The sequence below is a fragment of the Hyaena hyaena genome, unplaced genomic scaffold (assembly GCF_003009895.1).
Source record: "Hyaena hyaena isolate Hyena2069 unplaced genomic scaffold, ASM300989v1 scaffold_399, whole genome shotgun sequence".
Taxonomy (NCBI): Eukaryota; Metazoa; Chordata; class Mammalia; order Carnivora; family Hyaenidae; genus Hyaena; species Hyaena hyaena.
Window position 1 is genome coordinate 1,689,614 of NW_024081033.1, and position 25,347 is coordinate 1,714,960.

Below are 25,347 nucleotides of genomic sequence, written 5' to 3' on the forward strand. Positions count from 1 at the left end.
ACGGGGGTGATAAGAGTTTAGCGCTGTGGGCTCCTTGGTGCAGTGGGGGGCGGGGGGGGGGGGACACAGGTAAGGACACGGGCAGCCGGCGCATTAACTTGAAGGTGGCTGGCAGCTTGCGTGTCCCTCGTACAGGTGTGCGCGTGCCGGCCGAAGGGGGCTGGGGCTCTGGGAACCCTCGGGGATTCTGCGATCATTTCGAACGCGCCGTCCGAACGGGGCCAGAGGGAACACTCAGGTGCCACTGGACAATCGTCCGCTGCCTTGTCAGCCCTCAAGTGGCCGCCATGGCATGAATGCTGGTGACAAGCGGGGGACAGGGCTCGGGCCGCAGTGACAAGACGTCTCGGGGACCACCACCACACCTGACTGTACGGTGCACACTAGGCAAGTCCCCCCATGAATCACTGCGTGAAAATGGACTGGAGACTGGGTCCCAGACGACAGAACCGGTGAAATGAAAGCTAGTCACTAATGTACGGACAGTTGCCTGGAAAAACACAATCGTAATGAATCTGCGAAAGTGAATCATGTTCTCTCCACCTTCGGGGAGGGAAGCCTCAACCAGAAACACAGCTCCGGGCACACGGCGTGTGCTCAGTGGGCCCGGAAACAGAGTCTCTGCTTTTCGTGGTCACACAGACGATCCCCAAAGCAAGGCTACTGGGAAGAAACTGGAAAACATCCAGCGGGTAAGGAAACTTTGGGATTCGCTGCCCCACATGCCCCACATCGCAGGGGAAAGTGGCTGGATTCACTCAACTGGAAAAACAAATCACTGTGTGTGATGTCCTTTCACTTTTACAAAAGTTGCAAAAAACCACAATTCTGAAGGTGTTTTTCATTTTTTTTATTGCTGTTAATTCAAGGAAAAAGGGTTGCATAAAATCCAATCTGTTCTAGAAATATAAGTGGCCTTTCCAGTACATAACATTTCAAATATCAAAGTATATGGTAAACATACAAATAAGGAGAAGGTAACATACCTCCTATGTACAGTACAGTATTTTAAATCATAAAATAAGCTCCATAAAGTACAACTGGCAAGTGGTTCCCGACGCGGCCCATACGTGGCTTATCAAAACTCTCACTTGAACAACTCAACGACAGCTTAGCAATTAATTTAATAATGTGGTCCAAAAATACCCAGATCAAATAAAATATATTTAATCAAAATAATTTCCTTTACTCCAACTTTCTTTTTAAATTAAAGCTTTCATCTACCCCTTCGCACCCACCCCGTTCCCTTCCCCCCTGAAATCCCACCCTGAAAGTTAGTTTCAAAATGGACATTGCTGCTATAAATATAAATGCTACACGGGAAGCATTACACGAAGCTTCTTTTTTCTTCAAGTTTTTCATTTTATCTAGCAATCTGTTAGGCCTCTGACCCCAGACCAAGTATCGAAGTCCCTCTGCTGTGCACCGATGGTGCCCCCGCGGGACACGACTCTGCCCCCTCTGCTCTGGACTGAGGAACGGGGAAAACAGAAGCAGCCCGAGCCTGACCCCCTGACGGCACAGCGGTCGTTGCTCATTGCTGTTGAATGCAGCAGTTCCAAAAATACACCCAGGCTTCCAGATAATCTCAGTGCACTTTAGGAAATCAAAAATTACCTGGAAGCAATTTAGTACATAGATTGGCTTTTTAAAAAAAAAAAAAAAACAATTTTTTTTCTTTTTAAAACAGCAGCATTAAACTTAGTGACAGGACACGGACATGATTACTACCATCTGAACACACTCGGAAGCCAGTCTTTCACATTATCATCACGCATAGTGGTAAACTTATCAAAGTGACTTTGCTACGAGAGAGACGGGTTAGGGAAGGAACGTGACTTCTGCACACGCCGGAGCTTCCGCCCGGACTGCAGCGGACCACACGCGTCTCAAACACAACGCAACACTGCTACGGTGGGTGTCTCTAGCACGACGCAGTGGTGGACTGCACGAGAGATCGGCCGTCGACTTTCAGCACAGACACAGACACACACAACACTCACACGTTTGTTCACTTTGTGTCTCTCGGAAGCAACAGGCTAAAAAAGTATGACGAAGTAAAAACTTTTTTTTGTCGCTTTTGTTTTTTAAGAAAAAGCTTTGTCCACTTCATACATCATATGTTTTTCAGTTTCATATGGTTTTACTTCTTCCGCTCTCTTCCACTTAACGTGAATTGTGATTTGGATCACGAGCACTGCATATATGTATTTACGCGATGCTGTTTATTACATATATACACATGACTTGGGGAACTGGATTTCTCCTCTCAGATGAAGGTGAAGCACTTCACCCTGGATTTACAGGCCACAGGAAAGGGGGTGGTGGGGAGATGTGTGTCCTTTGGGGTCAAAGTGAGAAAAGCTGGGAAGAAGCAAAGTTTCTCTTTTTCAAAACCATATGACTGTCACCAGTGTTGTTAAAAAAAAAAAAAAAAAGGTCAAATACACAGTTTTAAAGATTCAGTAAACATTGCACACAGCAAGTATTCAGTGTAAAAAAAAAAAAAAAACAGCACAGCAGACATTTTCCTTTCGATAGTGTGGAGGTTTAGATTACATGTATCATACAGATAAGCCTGCTGTTGAACCGGGAGACCAGAGGCTCAAAAGCAATGCATTCTTTTTGTTTTGGACATCAGTACAACAGAAATGAAAATTCCCAAGTGCATAGAAATCTAGGAAATGTAGAGACAAAGAAACACAAACGAAATACCTTTCCTTTCCTCCCCTCCACACCCCACCATGACTCCGCAACACGTCAGGGTATTAAGCAGTCAAGCTTTACGTGTTTCAGTCTGCAGAATCCAACGTATCATTAGAAGGGGGGAGGGGAGGTGCGTATCTCAGTCTGTAAGTGCCTAAAACGGGAAAGACAGAACTGCTAAGTCACCGCTTACAATGCAATGCATCACAAACCACTACAAGACATCACTTTAGGGCATGCTCGCCGGAAGACGGCCTCCTCCGCCCTACTGCACTTCCAAACGGTACATATGGTTACCGTCCAACAGTAACAGGGAGTTTGTGCTTTAACCAACCTAACGCTAGCAAACCCGATCTTCCTTTAAAAATGCCAAATGCACGTTCGCACTTCAAGACTTCTTTTCTGGATGAGACTTGGCAAAATGGACAAAGGCCAAATCTAAGAACAATCTGACGTCTACGCTGGGTTTGTGCTCTTGCTCCTACTTACTTAAGGACATCTTTCCTGTTCCTGGTGGTGATGACCTTCAACGGAGTTCAAATGAATTCCTTTGCTCCCAAACCAGTGCTTAAATATTCTGTTCCTTCAAATGCAATAACATCTTTTCCTAAGCATCTGCTGGGAGGGGAAGGGGCAGCGTGGCAGCGTGGCGCAGTGTGCATGGGGCCGGCTGGCCGTGCACACACGTGCTGACCAGCAGCTAACAATCACACCTGTCGGGTGACCAGAATGACTTCCCACTTCTTCCTATTTAAAAATTTCACCTACTCTACGAAACAGGACTGTAGCTTAAAAAAAAAAAAAAAGTGCTGCAAACAAGAGATGTGCCATCAGGTGACACAAATTCCCATTCTATTCCCTCAAAAGTGCCTCAACGGTTATTACACTCTCACTGGAAACTGAATTCCTCTCGACTCCCTTGTGCTGGGTGACCCGGGTCTACGCTACGTTTTCCCATCTGCCTCTTGGGCTCTGTCCCCGAAAGCACACCATCTGTAAGCGAGCACACACCAGCGCTTTCGGCCACAGTGGGCTCGCCGTGCTCAGTGCGGTAGCGAGACACGGGCACCCTCAAAAACAGGTCCTCTGGGAGCTCTCATGATTACCTTGTTGAGTGGCCTCCATGGACGACTGCTTGCACTCCTGTGCGTAGTGCCCGCTCACACCACAGTTGTAACAGGAGACGTTCCCGTTCTTCTTGGGCCCCGAACCGCTCGCACTGGCAACCACGCCGGGCGCCGGGTACACGGGGTAGAACCTCCCGAACCCTGCCATCTGCTGCATGCCGTAGTTGGCTTGGCTCCCCAGGACGGGGTCGTGCACCAGTCCGTTTGCATATGGAGTCTGAGGCAGAAAGAAAGGAAGTTGGTTTCCGTTGCTCTGATGTGCTTGGTTGAGGTAGCTGCCATTGCAGAGGGACGGCAGAGTAAAGAAGGACGGGACTCGGTACATTGGTCCGGGCATCGGGTTAGGATAGTAGTAGCTGTTGAGCTGAAGGCTGCCGTTGGTCCCGCAGCCGCACCTTCGCCCGCAAGAGCCGCAGGGACCCGAGCCCATCTGCTGCGGCGGCAGGACTGTCCCGTTAGCGTTCGTGTTCCCCACGGCGCTGATGTAGGACGTGCTGTCGCTCTGCGCGGTGCTGTGTGTGAGAGCGGGGCTCGGGCTGGGCGCGGGGCCCGGGGTGTGGGTGGGGACCGCGGGGGCGCTGGCCGGCTGGGCCTGCCCGCTGCCCGGGGCCTGGGCCGCCGGGCTGAGCGCGCTGGGGCTCTGGCTGGGCAGCGCGCTGGCGCCGAGGGGGGGCCCCGGCAGGGCGTAGGACGCTGGTGGCTGTGCGGCCGAGAGGCCGGCTGCCGGGACGACTACCTTCACATTGCTAGGCTGAGGGACTGTCCCGGTGCTTCCCTCGAGTTGAGGCACCATTTGATTAAGTCCTACCACCGGGGATGCAGACTTGGCGATGGGGTCCGTGGTAGCAACAGGAGAGCCCGGAAAGCTCCCCGGGCTGTGGACAGGGAGAAAGGCAGTGTTTGGTGATCCGATGCTCAGATTCGCGGGCGGCTGCTGTGGGACGTTGACCGGGCAGCTCTCCGAGGACCCCTGTGGTGGCGGCAGCTTTAGTCTCTGAATTGTCAGGTGCAGAGCAGGGGTGCTGCTGTGTGGGAGGAACGCCGACGGAAGAGGTAACGGGGAAGCCAGTAATTCAAGGTGTTTCTCGGATTCTCCGGGAGAAGCCGCTGGCCCCAGTATTCCAACAGGGGTAGAATTTGCGGACTCCCTTATTGCAGAAATAGCAACAGGACTGGGAACGAGCATCCCTATGGTCTTGCCGTCAGCTGATTTGGGTGGAGGGACACCGACGTCGGACTTCTGGGCACCGTTGTGCATGACACAGTGTAAAGTTGGCATAAAAGAAATATGCTGATACTTGGGCGCATTTAGGGGATCTTCTAAAAGGCCTCCGTTGTCGCTTCCTAATGAAGCAATCTGAACAGGTGGCTTGACAGTGACGGTCTGGTTGACAGAACCGTAGCCCGTAAACCTGGTTGTTGACGGATTCCCAGAATCCTCAGAATTGCTGTCTGTGTCTAAGAAAAACAAATACCAATAGATGTCAATGCGGAACGCCCATCTCTGGCTAGAGAGAAAGTTTATGCAGATCTAAAATGAATGCTGAAGTCTGGATGTGGAGGAAATGTGTCCCTCAGTTACCGGACAGCCCAGAATTTCTGGCTCTCTATGGACTACGTTTAAAAGATACGGACAATGTGGAAACGGCAAAACCAGAGAGAGAATGAAAAGCCGAGTGGTTGCCAGGGGTGGGGAGCCGGGGGGCGACAAGGCAGCAGAGCACAGGGGGCTTTTGGGGGCAGTGAGAACGATCTATAGGACATCACAATGGTAAACAGAAGTCGTTACACATTTGTCCAGGGCCACTGAAGGTGTAACAACCCAGAATGAATCCTTAGGTAAATGATGGGCTTTAGGTGATGATAATGTGTCAACAGAGGGTCATCCCTGACTAAGATGTACCACTCTAGTGAGTGAGCTGGATAATGGCGTAGGCTGTTCATGCGGGAGAAGCATATGGGAGATCTCTGTACCCTCCTCTAGTTTACTGTAAACCTCACAGTGCTGCAAAACAATTACGTTTTTAATTAAAAAAAAATTTCATGGAGAGATAAGCAACAAAAGGTTAACTGGAGACTGCATGAAGCACAATATAAAGACTGGAATTTATTTAGTATCACTTTACTACTGAGAAAAAAGGACTGAATATTTTTTAACCTTAATTTTAGGCAATTCACTTAATTTATATTCTGTGCTGCTGCACCCAAGGCCTTCATAGACGTCTCACATACAAGATACAATTTAAAGGAGCTCAAACACAGGACTGTATTTAACCCAAATATCTAGAGGTAGGGAATGGAAGAGAATGGATTAATTATTCTTCCTCTTAAATATTTCAGGGGGGAGATAAAGCTACTACGACAGTCATAAAAGAAATGCTGTTAAAACACAAGAAGCAAGACAAATTGCAGAGCGCTGCTATTTCTCCAATGGCGACCTGATGGCATCGCAGATGCAAAGTGATACTTCATATGGTGGCACTGCCGTGGTCACTCTTAGGCTTGTGTACAGAAATAACTGCAATCTATACCCGCCCTGCGTTTCCTGACTTTTGATATAAAGAGGGCAAAAGAGAAAGTCTAGTTCACAATATTTAAATACCATAAACCCTGATACTGCAATAATATGTATGGAAAGCATGCAATTAAATATTGTGCCTATTTCAATGTCTTTTTGCTCATAAATACAGGCAGAACTGTGTAACGTACTTAAAATACTTACATTTATTAAGGAAACAAGTAGCTATGGTCACCTGCTAAAAATTTTTGAAATACTAAAAACAAATCATACCAGCAGTCTTCCTCAAGAAAGGTTAAACAGAACCTGCCTACTGACACAGAATGTCAACAGTGTTATTAATTATTAGAAAGAAGAAATTCAATTTATCAGTAAGTGGTTCTAGTATAAACTCCCCTTAATAACTGAGATGCTTCTTGCCAAACTTTTCAAAACAAAACGTATCCAAAAATTAATAACTTATTCAAGGCATTTTATCTGTATCTGTACCGTCAGAGGAATCCACAGTTAAAGATAAACGTTTCACGGACCCACAAACACATGGCCAACTAATCTTTGACAACGCAGGGAAGAACATCCAATGGAATAAAGAGAGTCTCTTCAGCAAGTGGTGCTGGGAGAACTGGACAGCGACACGCAGAAGAATGAACCTGGACTCTTTCTCACACCATATACAAAAATAAACTCCAAATGTATAGAGACCTAAATGTAAGACAGGAAGCCATCAAAATCCTAGAGAGGAAAGCAGGCAAAACCTCTCTGACCTCGGCTGCAGCAACTTCTTACTCAACACGTCTCCAGAGGCAAAGGAAACAAAAGCAAAGGAAACAATCAGCAAAACTAAAAGGCAACTGACAGAATGGGAGAAGATATTTGCAAACGATATATCAGATAAAGGGTTAGTATCCAATATCTATAAAGAACTTATCAAACTCAACACCCAAAAATCAAATAGTCCAGTGAAGAAACGGGCAAAAGACATAGACATTTTTCCAAAGACATCGAGATGGCTAACAGACACATGAAAAAATGCTCAACATCACCATCATCAGAGAAATACAAATCAAAACCACAACAAGATACCACCTCACACCTATCAGAATGGCTAAAAAGAACAACTCGGGCAACAACAGATGTTGGCAAGGACACGGAGAAAGGAGATCTCTTTTGCACTGCTGGTGGGAATGCAAACTGGTGCAGGCGCTCTGGAAAACAGTATGGAGGGTCCTCAAAAAATTAAAAATAGAACTACCCTATGACCCAGCAACCACACTACTAGGTGTTTATCCAAAGGATGCAGGTGTGATGTTTCGGAGGTGCACATGCACCCCAATTCTTACAGCAGCACTATCGACAAAGCCACAGTATGGGAAGAGCCAAGATGTCCCCCGGTAGCTGAATGGATTAAGAAGATGTGGTATATATACACAATGGAGTAGTACTCAGCAATCAGAAAGAATGAAATCTTGCCATTTGCAACAACATGGATGGAACTAGAGGGTATTATGCTGAGTGAAATTAGTAAGAGAAAGACACGTTATCACATGACTTCATGCATATGTGGAATATAATAAGATACAAAACAGATGACCATGATGGAAGGGAAGCAAAAATATTAAAACAGCGAGGGGGCAAAACAAGAGACTCTTAAATATAAACTAGGGGCTCTGGAGGGGTAGGGGGGTGGGGGGGATGAGCTAAACGGGCAAGGGGCATTAAGGAGGACACTTGATATGAGCACTGGGTGTTATATGTAGGGAATGAATCACTGGAATCTGCTCTTTAAATCATTATTGCACTATATGCTAACTTGGATGTAAATTAAAAAAAAAAAGATAAATAGTTTTAGTTTATTTACGAGAGCGAGCAAGCAAGCACAAGCAGGGGAGGGGCAGAGACAGAGAGAGACACAGAATCTGAAGCAGGCTCCAGGCTTCCAGCATCAGCACAGAGCCTGATGCGGGGCTTGAACTTGGAAGCTGTGAGATCATAACCTGAGCTGAAATCAGAGGCTCAACTGACTGAGCCACCCAGGCACCCCAAAGATAAACATTTAAGTACAAAGAAGATATAATATTTTTCAGGTGGTCAACTAAATTTCTACTTGAACTGGGCTTTCTTTAAATCTTAAGTCATAGCAAATAGCTCCATGAGTTTAAATGATCCCAAATGGTTTTCTGAGCACTGTAAGGACTCATGTAGCTAATCAGAGATGGTCTCTCCCTTTTCTGCACTGGTTTTGAAAAGTATAGTCTCAAAACAAAACCCCATAATGACTAACAGAACAGCAACAAGGTCACATGCTTTTTAAAGCAACCTTTTCATGTACTCAAAATTCTAAAAATGATTAGAGCTTTCTACCACAGGAGACATCTTCCCCCTGCTGGTTTTAGACATTCCAAATGATTCTTCATTTAGGGAAGGCTCATTTAGCCACTTGATAACTGAGCCTATCCAAAAAGGGCAAGTTCCTCCATCTAAGCCACCACTTGCCCTATCTGATGACAGGAAAGGGAGGCTGCAAAGTAACCCAAGCATACAGATGCACTTGTAACACTTCTGCAAAGAGGCCAAATCGCACTATTCGCTTAAGAGCCCCAGGATTACTGGTACGTCCTCCAGAATCAAGCCTGGCATGTGAAATAAGACACACTGAATGCCTGTCTATTCTGGAGAAGGAAAAAAAATTCTCTCATTTAACCTTCATAATTAGCTCTAGGTGGTTATCTCCATTTTTTTTTTTTTTTCTTTCACAAGAAGACTGCAGACCAGAAAGAGTGCCACTCAGGTCAGCAGAACTGGTGGTAGGGACCCTGCATGCTATGCCTGATAGGACTTCACAGCAGCTGTAAGTCAAGGTTGGCTTTACTCGTGACACAGCAGCACTTAGGGCCGTAGCTCCCAAGGACATGACCGGACACTCTGACACAGCAGCCCGGGTCTCAGAGAGCTATGGTAGAGGGGTCCCTACAGATCTTCAGGCGGCCCAAGAGAAGTCACTTAATGTCTCCCACTACTTTGGGTACACCTTATAACCAAGACGTTACCAATCAGATGTCTCTACCATGTGTAATGAATGATATCCCCATTCAGCATATACATTTTTGAGATCTCATTTCCAGAAAGGATGTCTGACACTCCACTCCTGCTTAAAAAGGAACAAGAAAGCTGGCAAAAACTGTCAAAATCAACTTTTTTAGAACTCTGGAAATTAACTAAAGGGGTATAGCAATCTGAGGAGTGTTTATTCCAGAAAAACTACTGAATCTCCTAAGAACAGTGGGCACTGTCGCATGTTACCTTGCCCTAATTCCTGTACTTTCTCCAGCTCAGAAGTAGCCTTATAAACGAATAGTTGTGCAACTACAGTAGCTCTAAGAACGAGTAGCCTAGCAGCCCCCAGAAGAAGCTACCTAAAAAAGCCCCATCCCTAAAGAACTGTCACTATCTATCTAACAGCTGGCGGTCACTAGCCACAGGGCATTTTTCACAATCAATCAGCAGCAAATGTTTAACAACCGGGCTGCCTGAGGCAGCACTGCCAGTTGGGACAGCAAGAAGCTGACCAAAAAACTTAAAAGGAAAAACTGAAGAATTAGATGTCCGTAAGGAGCTCTGAAAAGCTTCCACATATTCTTGAAAACCTCGGAGGCCACGCTCATGTCTAGGGCTGCATGTAAACCCAGGAAAGCACAGAGAAAGCACTACAGTCTCACTTTTGGCCAACTCTGATCTTCTGTTTGAGGAGGAACTGAAGATCTAATACGTACAGAAAACAAAATAGCAAAATGGCAGATGTGAATCCTACGTTATCAGTAATTACAGTAAGATTAAAAGGATTAAACACTCTAATCAAATGGCAGAGACAGGCAGCGTGGCTAAAAAGCCGTAATCCAACTATACACTGTCTTATTATAAGAGACACACTTTAGATTCAAAGACACAACTAGTCTTAAAGAGAAAGGATGGAAAGGGGCGCCTGAGTGGCTCAGTTGGTTAAGCGTCCGACTCTTGGCTTCAGCTCAGGATCTCACAGTCTGTGAGATGGAGCCCCACGCTGGGCTCTGCACTGACAGTGCGGGGCCTGCTTGGGATTTCTCTCTCCCTCTCTCTCAATGAACAAATACAAAAAATATTTTTTTTAAAGTGAAAGGATGGAAAAAGTAGTGCCCTATAAGCAATATGAAAAGAGAGCTAGAATGGCTCTATTATTCTCAGATAAAATAGGCTTTAGGCCAAAAACAGTTACTAGAGACAAATAAAAAGATATTTTATAATGATGAAAGAATCAACCCATCAAGAAGATAAGAAAATTATAAATATGTACCTCCAACAACACATTTTCAATCTTTCTACACTAAACTATTTTATTATGACTTTCTTCTTTCTACTTAATTTCATATGCAGTGAAATAAGCTTAAAAACAAAAATCAACATTGCTAGGAACTGCCAAGTCAGTGGTCTATAAGACGCCCTTGACATCAATTAAATTTAAAATCAACGATGACAGTTATAAGAACATAAAATTACTTATGTTTGACAGATTTTAAGAGACAACACCCATTTCCCTCCACCGTCCCCACATCCCTTCAAAGCGCAAACCTCTGTCTTTTTCTTCTTCGCTTTCAAAGCTTTCTCTTCCATCATGTCGTGGGCTAGAGGGAGAACTGTAACTCTCTGAAGAGGTTTCTCCACATGTGTCATGTCCAGATCCAATGTCCAAATTCACATCTAAAAATAACAATTCTATTCTTAAAAAAATCATGTTAAGTAAATTTCTGAATTGAATCATTAGAATTAGCTATAGCCGGGGGCGCCTGGGTGACTTAGTTGGGGAAGCGTCCAATTTCAGCTCAGGTCATGATCTCATAGCTCATTGAGTTCAAGCCCCGCGTCAGGCTCTGTGCTGACAGCTTGGAGCCTAGAGCCTGCTTCGGATTCCGTGTCTCCCTCTCTCTCTGCCCCTCCCTTGCTCACGCTCTGTCTCTGTCTCTCTCTCCAAAATAAACATTAAAAAAAAAAAAAAAAAAAGAATTAAAAAAAATTAGTTATACCTGTAAAAATTTTTTCTTTCAGTTTTTCTATGATCACCTAAAAATCTAGTCCTTGATCTAGGTAAAAATTCATCATTACAACATTAATTTTAAATGAAAATAATTGAATAACAAATACATTCTTAAGTCAAAGGTACAGGGACAAGTCAATCTTATGGACTTGAAACAATCAGAGGTAAATAAAGTTCACTGCAGGGCGTGCTCGGTGAGAGCACACTGAGCCGTTCTCTACATCTAGATGCTATAACTCCGTAGAGCTTGTTGGAAAATTCATCTTTAAGAGAACTCAAGTATCATCTAGTAGACTCATCAGTCCCTCGGGTTCCACCCGAAGCCAACAGCAGGGTGGGGCAGGGGGTGTAGAGCAGACCTGCCGTGATCAATTAAGCCAGGTCCCTGTGGAGCACAGAGAAGGGATTACTGGTCCACCCAGCCCTGGCCCAAACTCGGGGCGCTGTTCTATTCATTTCTGTAAAGCAGCTGAGCTCGCAAAGATTCTGCCTAGCAGTAAGCACTCAACACATGTTTAGGACAGAACTCCCCATAGAGGGAGTTCTGGAGAGATCTCAGGGCTACAGATGAGTGAACCATCGCTATGGCAACCTGGCAGAACCAATAAAAGGTAATCACTCGGACAAAACAGGTGTTAGAAAAAAGATACGGTTTGTGTAATATACAAATCAGTTGACTAATGTGTGTCTTTAGAAGGCATTAAATTTATAACAGGGTTCACACTGTTAAGGATGACCTCGCCTAGCCCAACCTTACTCAGATGCTGACTCAATATTAAAGAATAAAGTCACTAAGAATGCAGATGACATGGGTTCCCTTTGGGTAATAAAATGCCAAACTGCCAAGGGGAAGCTGCACAAGATCTCATGAGGCTGTAAGGAAAGTGGCAGAGGAGTGACTTGGGCAAGTAGTAATTTTACAGAAAAGTCATCTGGAGTACACTTACCCCATGATAATAGGTTTCAAATTACCAGTCACAACATGACTAAGGAAAGGGACGCAAGTGAACGGCAATGGCAATCTGATGACAATCTAATGTGCCACAGCCGCCAAAAAGCCTGGCATTAACCTGGACCACAAAAAACGAAACCTCTAAAACTGTGGCATACGTGCAAACTGTGCATGTAAGTATTCCAACCAGCACAATGAACAAAATGAACAATTCAATTAAGAGAATCAAAGATTCAATGACAATCCTGAGTCAGAAATGATGGGCTGAAAGGGAGCTCCCGGGAGGCTGAGCTGAGAGCTCAGATAGTGAAACTACAGATTAGTTGTTGAAACTTCAAGGAGAAGTTTCAGAATATGTTCAAACAAACAAACAAACAAAAAAAACCACACACACACACAGAGCTATTTCTCAAAATGACAATTTATACAATGATTTACTCTAGATTTTATTAGCCAGTAATTATTCTCATCACCAAACTGCCAATATAATAACTTGCAGTTTTCTAAGAACTAAATATATAAATCTAAATCTATACTAAACAGAATTCTGTTTTTAATGATCTCAAAGGCGCAGTTTTTGGCATTTTTATCATCAGAAATTATTATTATTATGTGACCCTCTGGAGTCAGAAGGTGTGGAAGGGGAGTGTGAAACCATGATGCCAAAGGTGTTCCGTGCACGGTCTTTTTTTTTTTCTTTTCTTTTCTTTTTTAAGTTTATTTATTTTGAGAGAAAGAGGAACAGAGCACATGAGCAGGGAAAGGGCAGCCAGAGAGGGAGAGAGGGAATCTCAAGCAGGCTCTGCCCGCACTGTCAGCACAGAGCCCAATGTGGGGCTTGAGATCATGACCTGAGCTGAAGTCAAGAGCCAGACGCTTAACTGACTGAGTCACCCAGGCGCCCCCATACACTGTCCTTTTAAATAGAAGCAAAAAACCTTTCTGTCTATTACCAAAGTAAAAGGTTGTGCATGTTATTAAGATGAAAGGAAGCTGGTGACTCTGAATTCAGTCACTGACATCTTCTGTAAGAATTACCGAGAGGTCAAGCATCTCACTGCCCCCGAACTTCGTGGTGCCACAAAGAGCAACAGACTAACAGGGTGGAAGAAACATGGCGATGCAGTGGGACAAAGGTTTAATAATGCACATGAGACATAAAGCTTGAGGTTTTAAAAACAAACATAATGCAAAGAAAACGGATGACAAATAGCACTGCCGGGCTCTTCAGGGACACAACATGAGAGGGGCGGGGAGGGACTCTCGGTCCCTTACGTCTTTAGGGTTTTGAACTATATAAATGTCTTATTACTCAAAACAGAAGATAACTTTAAAATTAAAAAGACCCAGACAATCTACCATTCAGAAGGACTGATATTTTTAACTCCAATACACTACCCACTACTTTAAGACATGTAGGATTTGTTCCAGAAGGAAAAAAAAAACCTTAAATATATCTTAGGTTTACTGAATGCTTAAAAGTAATTCCTTCTTTATAACCTAGTATTTCCAAGGGAAATTAATAAACAGAGGGTTTTGTTTTTTTTTAAATTGGAGTCAGCAAACATCCGACTTACATTTGATATCAATAGAAAGCTGCAGAAAGTATAGTTTATTTATAGTCACACTTCAGGACATAGAGTAAAATTTATCTTAATAAGAAACCCTGAGGTTGTATTTTCAGAATACTGGAAGAAAAGAGAAAAAGGAATTGGAGTTTGGGGTGCTATTTAAAAGTTCTTAATAACCTGCAAATGTATGTTTTCTTCTAGAATAGAGGGAAGAACTAAATCACTGAACACCAGCGTGCTCAGCACTCACTAAGTGCTTTTCAGATGTTGCCATGTTTGATCCTTACAATCCAAGGCGGTAGGTTATTAGTCCTGTTTCCAAATGAGAAGAATTAGGCTGGAGAGAGGGCACACATTTATGAAACCGGTGGAGTACAAGATTCAAACCCACATTTGCCTAAGATCAGAGTCCACAGAACTTCTCTGCAAGTATGAGGCTAAAGAGGACAGAAGAGCCGTGTGCTCCTTCAGTGAGCAGGGGTTCCCGAATCACGTGAGGGACGAGAGACAGAGCCATCTTCTGAGGGTGGGATACATCTGACGGAAGTTTCCACTGGGGAATGACCCGATTTACTCTGTGATGTAGGGGCAAACACACGGGCAGTGCAGAGTGAGCTGGGAGGAGGAAGAGCAGAGACGGGCGATCTGCCACAAGTCATTTTCCTCCATTCGCAGACAGAGACCTTTTGTCATTCTTATTTTAGCCTTTTCCTCCTCCCTTTTACCTGCCACCACCACAGGAAACCTCAGAGATAGTGAAGTGTCACGATATACTCCTAAACGATGTGTTTTTCCCCAGGTCATTTTCTCCCCAAGGACAGTTCAGTTATTTAAGTCAGTAAGTTGGCCAGCTGATTTTAGAGTCAAAATGTAACCACATTTCCTGTATCAATATTCAGTCTCTCTGAACCAAGTACCTGGTTTAAAAACACACTCCATTAAAAACATATATACTCTAGTTACTTATGTTGTATCACAACTGAATGTACTAACACTTGAATTTACAATCCTTAACTTGTGAACTCAGTCCAATCTACAAATGTGTTAGGTACACACATGAACAAAACATACTCCTAGGGATCTATGTGCTTTTAAATCTCTTTTAGCTTTACTACTAACCACACAATTTACACAGAAAAGTTATTAATGAACCAGCAGAAAGGACACTTCTCGAATGAATACAAAACCTAAAAATAAGGAGAAAGTAAACTAAAAGCGGGTAAATGGAAACCATATAAATCCAGTACAATAAAAATCTCAGTGTCTGCATTCCCCTAGGACTCCGACAGGAAAACGTTAATGAGATTCTAAAAACTGGCTTTACACAGGACAGGGAGGGCTCCCAGGAGGGCAGGGGATGTGCTCCAGGGGCCTTCACCTGTGCTCCAGGGCAGGGGCAGGGCACTGGCTTGCCAACAAGTGGGGAGCCTGGGGCCTCCAGAGGAAGGAAAAGGTGGGGAAGTGCGACGGTGGCAAAGGGAAGGTTCACCTCTAGGGCTGATTCCGATTTCTTAAATCAATTCCATTAGTGCTTTAGAACGATTTAATTCAGAGACTGCTATTCCCAGCCGTGCAGGATACCAGTATAACACCAGGATTTGACAGCACAGCTCAATAACTACTGTAACCGGCATCATGCAAAATATACATAGGTGATAGGTATCTGAAGGAAAAACAAACTTTCTTACCTTTCACAGAACCTCCATGGGCATGCTGAGAAGCAGAGAGTCTAATACCATTTATTCTACTATTCAATCTGTTGTCAGTTTTCTTAATTTTCTCCCTAAACCCAAAATATACATGTTACTGACATTTTTTATAAGGCCGCTAGAGAACACAGTAAGCAGTATTACTAAAATTCCCCTCAATTCTTCTATAGTAAAAAAAAAATTTAATCTAAGTGCAAGATTTGCCCTTTAGTGTACAGTTCTGAGAGTTTTGCCCCTCCAAACTGAATATATTTGACAATAGCTTTATTTTGATCATCTGCATTTGCTATTTTGAATTAAAAAAAATAAGCCTAGAAATAAAAACATAAGAAAAAATACTATTTATATTATATAAACTAAACATGCCCAGAGTCAAATCCTACATATTGCCTTTCTTACCAATTCCTATTACTGGAAACATTAAATTGAACCTACTTTTCTATCTGTGGCTTTCCTTTCTTCTTATTAATTGAAGATAAGCTTCGTTTTTCAGTTGAATGCTAATGAAAAGAATAAAAAGAAATCAGACGAAGTAAAACTAACCCATACTCCTAGAGATACCCTTCCATTCTCCTACCAAACATTAAAACGACACATTCCCAGTTATAATATTAAGAAATTCTGATTTCTAACCTACTTCTTAAAGATACCTACTTGAACCACTAAAATTTGCACATTCTCTGATAAATACTATTACTCTAAGAAAAATACCTATTTTGAATTTTGCTTTTAAAATGGCCCTGTATTCTTTCTTCTGAGCACAAAATAAAACACAGTCAAGTAACTAGCATTTGCTTAACAGGTTCAATAGTATTCTTTTGAAGTGCAACACAGTTTTATCAACTTTAAGAAGAAAAGGTGTAGATGCTGAAGTAGAAAGAACAAAGATATAACTGAATGAACTCTGGAAACAGGCCATTAAGTATGACTAAGGTAACATACAATTTCTCAAAACACGCTTCAGTGCCTTCGTTTGCAAAGCCACATTCCAGTAAAGGTTAACATTTGGAGCGGCGTGCTGGCCAGAAATAAACACTAGGTTAACAAATGCATTTTCTAAAAAGAAGGTGGCTCTCTCCAGAGCCACACTAGTAAGCCTTCCCCTGCATCTGCGGTGCTTGAGAGCATTTTGCACTCTGACTAGGCCAACTCCTGAGAAAGCAAGTATTTCACAAATTATATTCAGGAGTGTGGGGAAACTGCCCCAACCTTCTCATGAGGGAAGTCAGGCTCAACAGTCCCAAAACCAACAGCAAGACAGTGACTGAAATGTGACTAACTCTTCCAAAAGCAAAAAATCTGGCAGAACCATCTGATGTATCCCTAGCTAGAATACACATTATAAGATTCGTATTAAAATCTACTCAATAAAGGCAATCTCAAGATATTTTTTCAGGTCTCAGAAGAGTTTAGACCATCTATTCCAATTAATTGAAAGTCTAACAGCTATACGATCTGACATGACGATGCTTGGAGAACCCGACTCTTGCAGAGTGGCAACGCATGGAGACGAGAACGAAGCCCGCACGTGCCTGGTCAGCTAAGGCCACACAGTGCTCCGGGTGCTGAAGAGCAGGGCAGCTCTGCTTCCTCCAGTCCACGATTCCATTCTGTTCAGAATACTGCACGGTGAGCCCATCCAACGGAGAACAACTTGTACCGATGGTGCTATCAGAAGACGTGATTAGGGCATGAAAATCTGTCCTCAATAATCAAACTTGTACTGTATCGTATAATGAAGGAGCTACTGTAACCCTTTCTTCAGTATGTTATTTTTTTTAAAAGACTGACTAGTGAGATCTCTAAGGGAAAAAAAGGATACTAAAAGAAATTATCACACAGCTATTTTAGCTAATAAATAACACCTGTCTCTAAGGAAATTAGTAACAAATGCATGTTGTCTTCAGACACCACATATGGTCATCTGTACCACTTACGACTGGAACGTGACCCTGCTCTTGAGAGGACAGCTGACTAAGCACTGTGTATACCTAAGACATGTTACAGGACAAGATAATGTGACTGAGAACAGAAGAAACAGACAACAGAAACAGACTCAAAAACAATCCAGAAACAGAAGTCACTGGACATGACCTTTAAAACAATGGTGCTTAGGGGCGCCTGGGTGGCTTAGTCGGTTAAGCGTCCAACTTTTGCTTAGGTCATGATCTCGCGGTTCGTGGATTCGAGCCCCGCGTCGGGCTCTGTGCTGACTGCCAGCTCAGAGCCTGGAGCCTATTTCAGAGTCTGTATCTCCCTCTCTCTCTCACCCTCCCCTGCTCACACTGTCTCTCTCTCTCTCTCCTAGAAATAAATAAAACTTAAAAAAAAAATTAAAAAAAAAAACACAAACAATGGTGCTTAATATGTCAGTGACTACAAGAAGATGGGAAATTTGGGAAGTGTCCCGAGAAATATTAAAAAGACCCACATTTAAATTCTGGAACTATAAAAGAAACTGAAATTAAGAACTCGATGGATAGAAACAGATGAACAAAGTCAGTAAGGAGGAACTCTGGCCAGAAGAAACTAGACTGGAGCTGGAGAGGAAGAAAATACAGAGAACACAGAAAAGCCAAGGAGACCCACGGGGCACGGTGGAGAGTCTAACACATTAAGCACCCCAAGTCTAAGAAGAGAAAACCAGAGAATCAGGGAGAAGCAGTATCTGAAAAGGTAGTGGCTTGGACTTTTCTAAAACCAAAAGGTATCAGGCTTCAGGCTTAACAAGTAGAATTCATTCAAAGACAGCTACAAACAATATCATAGGAAAGCGCTCAAAACCAGACAACAGAATCTTAAAAAGCAATCAGGCTTTGAAACGTGCATCTGCTTCCAGAGGGCAACGAGAAGCCTGAAGCCACGAACACCAGTGGTCTCTGCTAGTCCCCCCCCGGGAGCAGAATCCGGACGGCACAGCTGATATGGGAGGCGAGCCCAGGAAGCTGGAACAGGAAGTGTGCAGAAGGAAATAGGAGAAGAGGAAAAACCAACTTGTTAAAGGTCCATTACTGAGGTTGCCAACATAAGCCAACAGAGGCTCAAACCGGTTGGGACCTCCCAGAATTCTCAATCCAAAGGCCAGGAAGCTGGAGCCTCCCCATCAGATGAGTGGTGACCCGACCCCCTGGGCAAATTAACCTGCATTTCTGGACTGTGCTAGTCTGAGGGCCAACTACGTCCCCAGAATCAGCAAGGGCCCGGAGGCAGAAGGTCGAAAGTCTTACAGCGTGGGTGGACAGGAGAAACACGAAGGGGGTTCTAGAGCCGGGCTGAGGCTAAAATGCGAGGGACCAAAGGCATTAAACAGGAAGACAGTAAAACCTGACTTTCAAAGCGCTCACAGAAAGTCATTGCCAACCTAGAATCCTACATCCAGCAAAAGTGCAGGCAAAAGAAAACATTTTTTCCCAGGTAAGAGCAAAGTGAATGCGTCACTGGCAGACAGGGCTACAGGAACTACCCCCAGTCCTTCAGCAGGCAGGAAACAATGATGGACGGACGCTAGGACACACGGGAAGGAAAGCAGGCACCGGAGAGGTAAAATCCAACGGACAGGTGAAGGCAGGCTTCACGGGGTCTAAACTACAGAGACGTCCTGTGGCACAGGACGGCCACAGTCTGTAAGGTGGGAGGGGTAAGTGCAGTAACAGCGAGTAAAGGTCCTCACAGGGGACGTGGTGCAAGCATCGTTCGCATCAGACCTTAGACAGTCAAAGATGTGGACTACAATCTGTGACCTCCTGTTACCACCAGAAGAATCGAAAATACATAGTTCTCGAGGGTTAAACAGAACAGAAAAACAGAATAAAACCACCCTACAGCAAGAAAGGAAAGAAAAGGAAGGTAACACAGAAAAGGTGGGACAAATAACAAGCAAACTGCCAGTAAAATGGCAGAATTCTAGGCAAATGTCTCAGTAATTAAAGTAAATGTGACAGTGCATTAAAAATGTACAGGGGCACCTGGGTGGCTCAGTTGGTTAGGCGTCTGACTTCAGCTCAGGTCACGATCTCACGGTTTGTGAGTTCAAGCCCCGCATCGGGCTCTGTGCTCATAGCTCAGAGCCTAGAGCCTGCTTCAGAATCTGTATCTCCTCCTCCCTTTGCCCTTCTCCCCCTTTCATGCTCTGTCTCTCTCTCTCAAAAATAAATAAATATTTAAAAAACATTTTTTTTAATGTACAAAGACATTATGTTTTAGGAATGAGATACATACTTCACCAGGGGACTCTTCCCGGTGTGCTTCTTGTGGATTATGGTGTGCTGTAACACATCTGCAGTAGAGGAAGACACAATTCATTACACCCAGTGCTGCTGCCAAAAATCCAAAAGGGTGATGCAACCAATTCATGTGACAGGGACAGTGTCACCAGACTGTGCAGAACGCTTCTAAGCATTTTTCACAGAAAACTCCGTAAAGGGGCAATTTTTGAAAGACACACTAAACTCATGAACTTCCTTCAACATCCTCTCCCATGTGTCCCACCTGAGAGCAAACGGGCTTTGTCCAAAACTATGCAAGTCAGCTCTGAGCAAGCCACTGTAAAACCACAACCTTCCGTGTTAGGCAATTTGTTTAACCATTTAAAACATGAAGGGTCTCAAATTCAAAAACGCCTGCCTCTTAATATAAGAAACACGCATACCCAGCTCCCAGATCACTCTACAAAGCTTGAACAACATGGTCTGAACTGCGAGGGATACACAGATTTTTCTTCCCCAATAAGTCAGTATTGCAAACCTATTTTCCCTTCCTTATGATTTTCTCAACATTTCCTTTTCTCTAGCTTACTTTATTCTAAGAATACAGCATCATAATACATCTAAAACACAAAACTATGTGCCAACTGACTGTTTACATGTTTGGTAAGGCTTCTGATCAAACAGCAAACTAGTAAGAGTTAAGTTTTGGGGGAGTCAGATTTTCTACTACAAGGCGGCTGGCACCCCTAACCTCTCTGTTGTTCAAGGGTCAACTATATTTGCCTCTTGAAACAAAATATATCACAGAAACAACTGAAGGCCTTTCTCCATTCCATTCAACTTCCTCCCTCTATAGAGATAAACCAGTTGAAATATTCTAGTGCATGTTTTTATGAAGCACCGGGGTCAGACCTAGGTATTTGCTATTTCACACAAAGCTATTGTGAGGACTTCAGTCTCCGTCCCCTGAACACATGGACAATTTTCACAGCTGCGGAACTGCTGGGCAGTAGCATAAAATTAATTACTTCCAACCTCACTGCACAGTGTCAAATTTCTGTCCAAATGAGTTGTACCAATTTATATTCCCATCCACAGCAGATCAGAGCTCCCGTTACTTCATACCACTGGTAATGTCAGACTTGAAAATGTTTTGCCAATCTGGTAAGTGTGAAAGGATTATCTCACCATTTTTACAGTGTGCATTGTTCAGACTACTTGTGAGCCTAAACACTATTTAACAGTCATTCACATTTCTTCTTCTGTGAATTAGCTATCTTTATCTTTTGTCCTTATTGTCAATTAGACTGATGCTCTCACTGAGTTTTTGGAAGCATATTTCTATTGTCTGGATACAGTCTTTCTTCAACTGTGAATATCCTGTAAATATCTTCTAACTGCCTGTTTTTTGGTTACAAGTTCCGTCCTAATTTAGAACAGAAAGATCTCCATCCACCACAGTCATGCTCGGCTTTGTCAAGAAAGCCTTCTCGTCCCCGACTATTAACATTTAAAAGTTCTATTTTACATTTTATATGCACTACATTAAGTTTAGATGTACGTTTCTTTTGTTATTTACTTGAAATTTTTGTGCATGATACAACTAGGGATCTAATTATATATTTTTTTCCAAGTGGAAAGCCAGCCAACACCATTTATTGAATAGTCTATTTTTCCCTCATTTATTTATAATGCCACCTGTCGCATTCCAAGCTCCCATATGTCTGTTTCTCGGCTCCTTAATCTGTCCTAATGGTCTGTTTGTCCATCCCTGTGCCTATATCAGGCAGAATGACTTATTCCAGTGAATCCACACTTACCTTCTTCTTGACTTGAAGCTTCTGAGCTGTCTTCCTTTAAGTGTTCTAATATTTTAGAAGTCTTCAGAGAGGACTGTAAGTTATCTGCAGGAAGTATTCAATACCATTAACTTTTTAGAAAAAAGGCAATAAAGAAAACCCACAGAAGGATTCTTTCTGTCCCAAGGGGAGAGTGGAGAGTCAGTGGTAAAGAGAACATTTCTACTAGTTAGGACCTTTAGAAAACCAAGGTGACACAGCACAAAACATGGGCCTGGGCGTGATGACCCTGAATCAGGGAGCCTGCTCTCCCCACGAAAACCATCAGTCTGGAGCAAGCGGCTTCACTCCGCCAGCCCCAGGGGCTCATGTGCTCTGTGAGAGGACACACTACGTCGGTACTTCGCAGACATCGGTGGTGTGGGAAGGCTTTTCAAATTTCTAACATGCTGTGAAGCATTCCTTTTATAAAATACAAGCAGGAATGGCAATGTCCAATGGCTACAAAGCCTCTCAAGTTTCTACCGTGCGTTTCTATTCTACTACAGAGCAGTGGCCCACGGGGCACTTTCCAAACGCCTGGGACTAGTCCTCAGGTAAGATGCAGGATATTGGGGTTCCAGAGTGCGATACAGTGAAGTCATTTAGGAGTTAACATTTGTCTTCTTAATTGTTAGGACATAGAATACTACGGTCTATCCCTGGAGAAAAAAGGTAGAGCTGTCATTTTTTTCAAAAAAGTACAAATGAACTTTGACAACAATGTGTTCTCTGGTGAAACATTTTGGACATCCTGACCACATTTTCCACAATCCCAAAACATGTCCTTTAACACATTTTAATTTTGCAACAATTTGAGGTCTTCTAATCTACAGCCCCCTTTAGCACTGTGCATGGAATTTAACTACCGTAAAGCTCTGGTGATGAGTTTTCTGTTATTTATATACACACACTCACTTGGGCCAGTTTTCCAGGGTCGCCTGTTAAAAATCTGAATTAAAAGTTTAACGCTGTGTTTTCAGAATTAAACAAACACTATTTATAGATACTCCTTAAAAAGTACTTACATTTGGTTCAAGCAGAAAGAAAGCACTGATTGTTAAATCTATATAGCCCTAAGATGATTAGGACTCTCTTTAAAAAACAACCAGCTACTGCCATTGTTCGGACATAAATTTAACCGTGGAGTCATTCATCTTGCCTCATCAACTAGTCATCAAGAATCTCTCTCTCTCTCTCTCTCTCTCACACACACACACACACACACACAAGAGAGAGAGAAACTTTAAAAGTTAACCCATGTTATCATATCCAGTCACATTACTTTTTAAAAATTCTTTTCCTTCCACCTCAAAATGAGGAAATATGCATTTTCCTTCCTCTTTAGGTACAAGGAAATAGGACTTTGCTGGTAGCCGAAGGAGAGGTTAAAAAAAAGGAATAGCCACTTGCCATAATGGCTGTGCTTAAAGTTAGCACATGCTCCTAAAGCACGCATCAATGTTCCTGGCAAAATAGTTGTCTAAAAAGGCAGTTGAGACAGATGTGCGTAGAAGTACACATCAGGCCGACTGTAATGAAGGATGAAACATGAGGGCAAAAGCAACCTACAGGAACAGAAGAAAAAAAAATGGGGAAAAATCTTCAGGAGGTAGTATTTCAGTTGGGTCTTAAAACAGGTGTGATTTTAACAGGCTGTGCCAAAAGGAAGGGTATTTAGAAGTTCAGGTACAGAATGAGCAAAGACACTGGGACAGGAAATGGCAGGTGTACTGAGTGGATGCCAAGCTTTCAAGCAGCCAGAGCCTGAGAGACTGGCCATGAATCACAAGGAGGCTCAGGGCAGGGCTTGAATTTCAAACCAAACTTTTAAGGTTTTGAAGAGGGGATTAACCACCTGATCCCTGAGGTAATCCTGGGAAAGGTTAAAGTGAGAGGCCAGAGCTGGAGAGACGTGCCAGGCTTGGCGCAGGGTATGCATGGAAGGAGCGGCAGCAAGGGAGGCGTCCGTGTCCAGCGTGGCTTGGCCCGTAAATGACCGAATGTGAAGAGGAACCATGGAGAGGGTAACGCCCGGGTTACAGTGGGAACGGGGAGGCTGCGGAGGTCACTGCGGTGACAGGGGAGCCGGGAGGAAAGGCAGGGTCTACGAGGCTCCACATCCCGCGCCCGGCGGGGCAGCACCTCTGCAGCCTGTACGCCAGGTGTGACGAGGCCCTGGAGGACCCAGTATGTCCACGAGATGGAGACAGCTGCCCTTTCCCTGCCATCAGTCTGTTCTGTGACCTGAGCTTTCATACGCTGTTTTCTGTGAAACTGCAGTGTCGATTTCCCCGAAAACTACAGATGTTTCTGAACCGTATGCCCCTATTCCTCCGCCAGCGGCCCCACACAAGGCAGCGCAGGGAGACAGGAATGCTAAGCAAGGACACATCCAGTTTCTAGAGAGGAGAAGGCGCTTACTGAGGCTGTGCAGAGGGTCTGGTGATATGGACTGAAAGAAGCTGTGCACTTTCTGACTCTGTAGAAAAGCTTGGGATGAAGTTGAAAATAGCTGCCTGCACATAAAAGAAAAGAGAGGTGTTAATTTCACGTAATATAAACCCACAAGAGTTTCAGTTTAGACCGTAAGGCAAATTTACATGGCAGTTTAATTTAAAAAGTATATTGGGGGCACCTGGGTGGCTAAGTCAGTTAAGTGTCTGAGTCTTGGTTTTGGCTCAGGTTGTGATCTCACGGTTTGTGAGTTCAAGCCCCAAGCCATGCCCTAAGCTGACGGCGCAGAGCCTGCCTGGAATTCTCTCTTCCTCTCTCTGCCTCTCCCCCACTTGCATGTGTGCACGCACTCTCTCAAAGTAAATAAATCAACAACAAAAAATACTGTTTTTCTGAGGAAAAGAATATTATCTTCTAATGTATTTCCCATAGGAAGAAGTGAATAAAAGTTAAACTTATTTGCAAAAATCTGGTAAATGGGCTTATTAATTTTCTATAATCTAGTGGTATGGTTTCACTTCTGGCAGAAAAAAAAGAAGTTATTTCAGCCTTTTGCCCAAGTGGTCCAATAGTCCTCTTTCTGCTCAGGTAAGAACTTCGATCCTTTTCCTCTTCCTCACAGGTGTTCCTCTCCATCGCATGGCTGTTCAGGAAGGAGCCTTCCCAACTCTGACCATGAGAGCCCGGGAGGCCGGGGTGCCAGGAGTCCTGGAAACTGGAACGCGGTGTCTGGTCAGTACAAGTGTTCCTACGTCCTAAGGCATGGCCAGCTGATGATTCATTCACTCCGCTGTGTATCCTTTCCATGATTCTAAGCTGTTATCTTTGAAATCAGCTTTCCTCACATTTTCTTAGTGTAATTATAAGATTCAAACTCAAGGCTTCTCTACAAAAGGGACCCTGCAATAAGGGATGTAGTTACAGCACAGAAACTAATGGAAAGCTTCCTCGAGGATCTGGGTATCAGCTTGACCACGTAAAAGCTGATTTACTCTAGTTGCTCTGCCTCTAGTTCCTTTAGGTGAGCTGTTAGATTTTGGACTTGCGCTTTTTCTAATCTCTTGAAATAGGCCTGGAGAGCAATGTACTTTCCTCTTAGGACTGCCTTTGCCGCATCCCATAGATTTTGGATTGTTGTGTTTTCATTTTACTCTAAATAAGTTACTTTGCCTGTGAGCTTCACTTTCCTCACAGGAAAT

The 25,347-nt window shown here is 43.7% G+C and overlaps 1 protein-coding gene across 1 annotated transcript; it reads right to left on the reverse strand.

The window, feature by feature from the left end:
• Nucleotides 1–835: 835 nt before the first annotated feature.
• ZCCHC2 (zinc finger CCHC-type containing 2) lies at nucleotides 836–24,784 on the reverse strand. Its single transcript, XM_039251892.1, has 9 exons — nucleotides 24,705–24,784; nucleotides 24,116–24,210; nucleotides 21,674–21,757; nucleotides 19,867–19,924; nucleotides 17,181–17,316; nucleotides 16,084–16,148; nucleotides 15,628–15,722; nucleotides 3,813–5,291; nucleotides 836–2,860 (listed from the first exon to the last, which is right to left on the reverse strand). Exons 1-9 carry the CDS (start codon nucleotides 24,782–24,784, stop codon nucleotides 2,793–2,795), a joined length of 2,160 nt encoding a protein of 719 aa, XP_039107823.1. The 3' UTR covers nucleotides 836–2,792.
• Between the last annotated feature and the right edge of the window lie 563 nt (nucleotides 24,785–25,347).

Coding starts and splice junctions, on each gene's coding strand:
- ZCCHC2 (XM_039251892.1), bottom strand. CDS start 24,784: ATGGAGAGGAACACCTGTGAGGAAGAGGAAAAGGATCGAAGTTCTTAC. Junction 21,758..24,115: donor AGACCCTCTGCACAGCCTCA/GTAAGCGCCTTC, acceptor TACTTCCTGCAG/ATAACTTACAGTCCTCTCTG. Junction 16,149..17,180: donor GTGTGGCCTTAGCTGACCAG/GCACGTGCGGGC, acceptor TCTTTTCATTAG/CATTCAACTGAAAAACGAAG.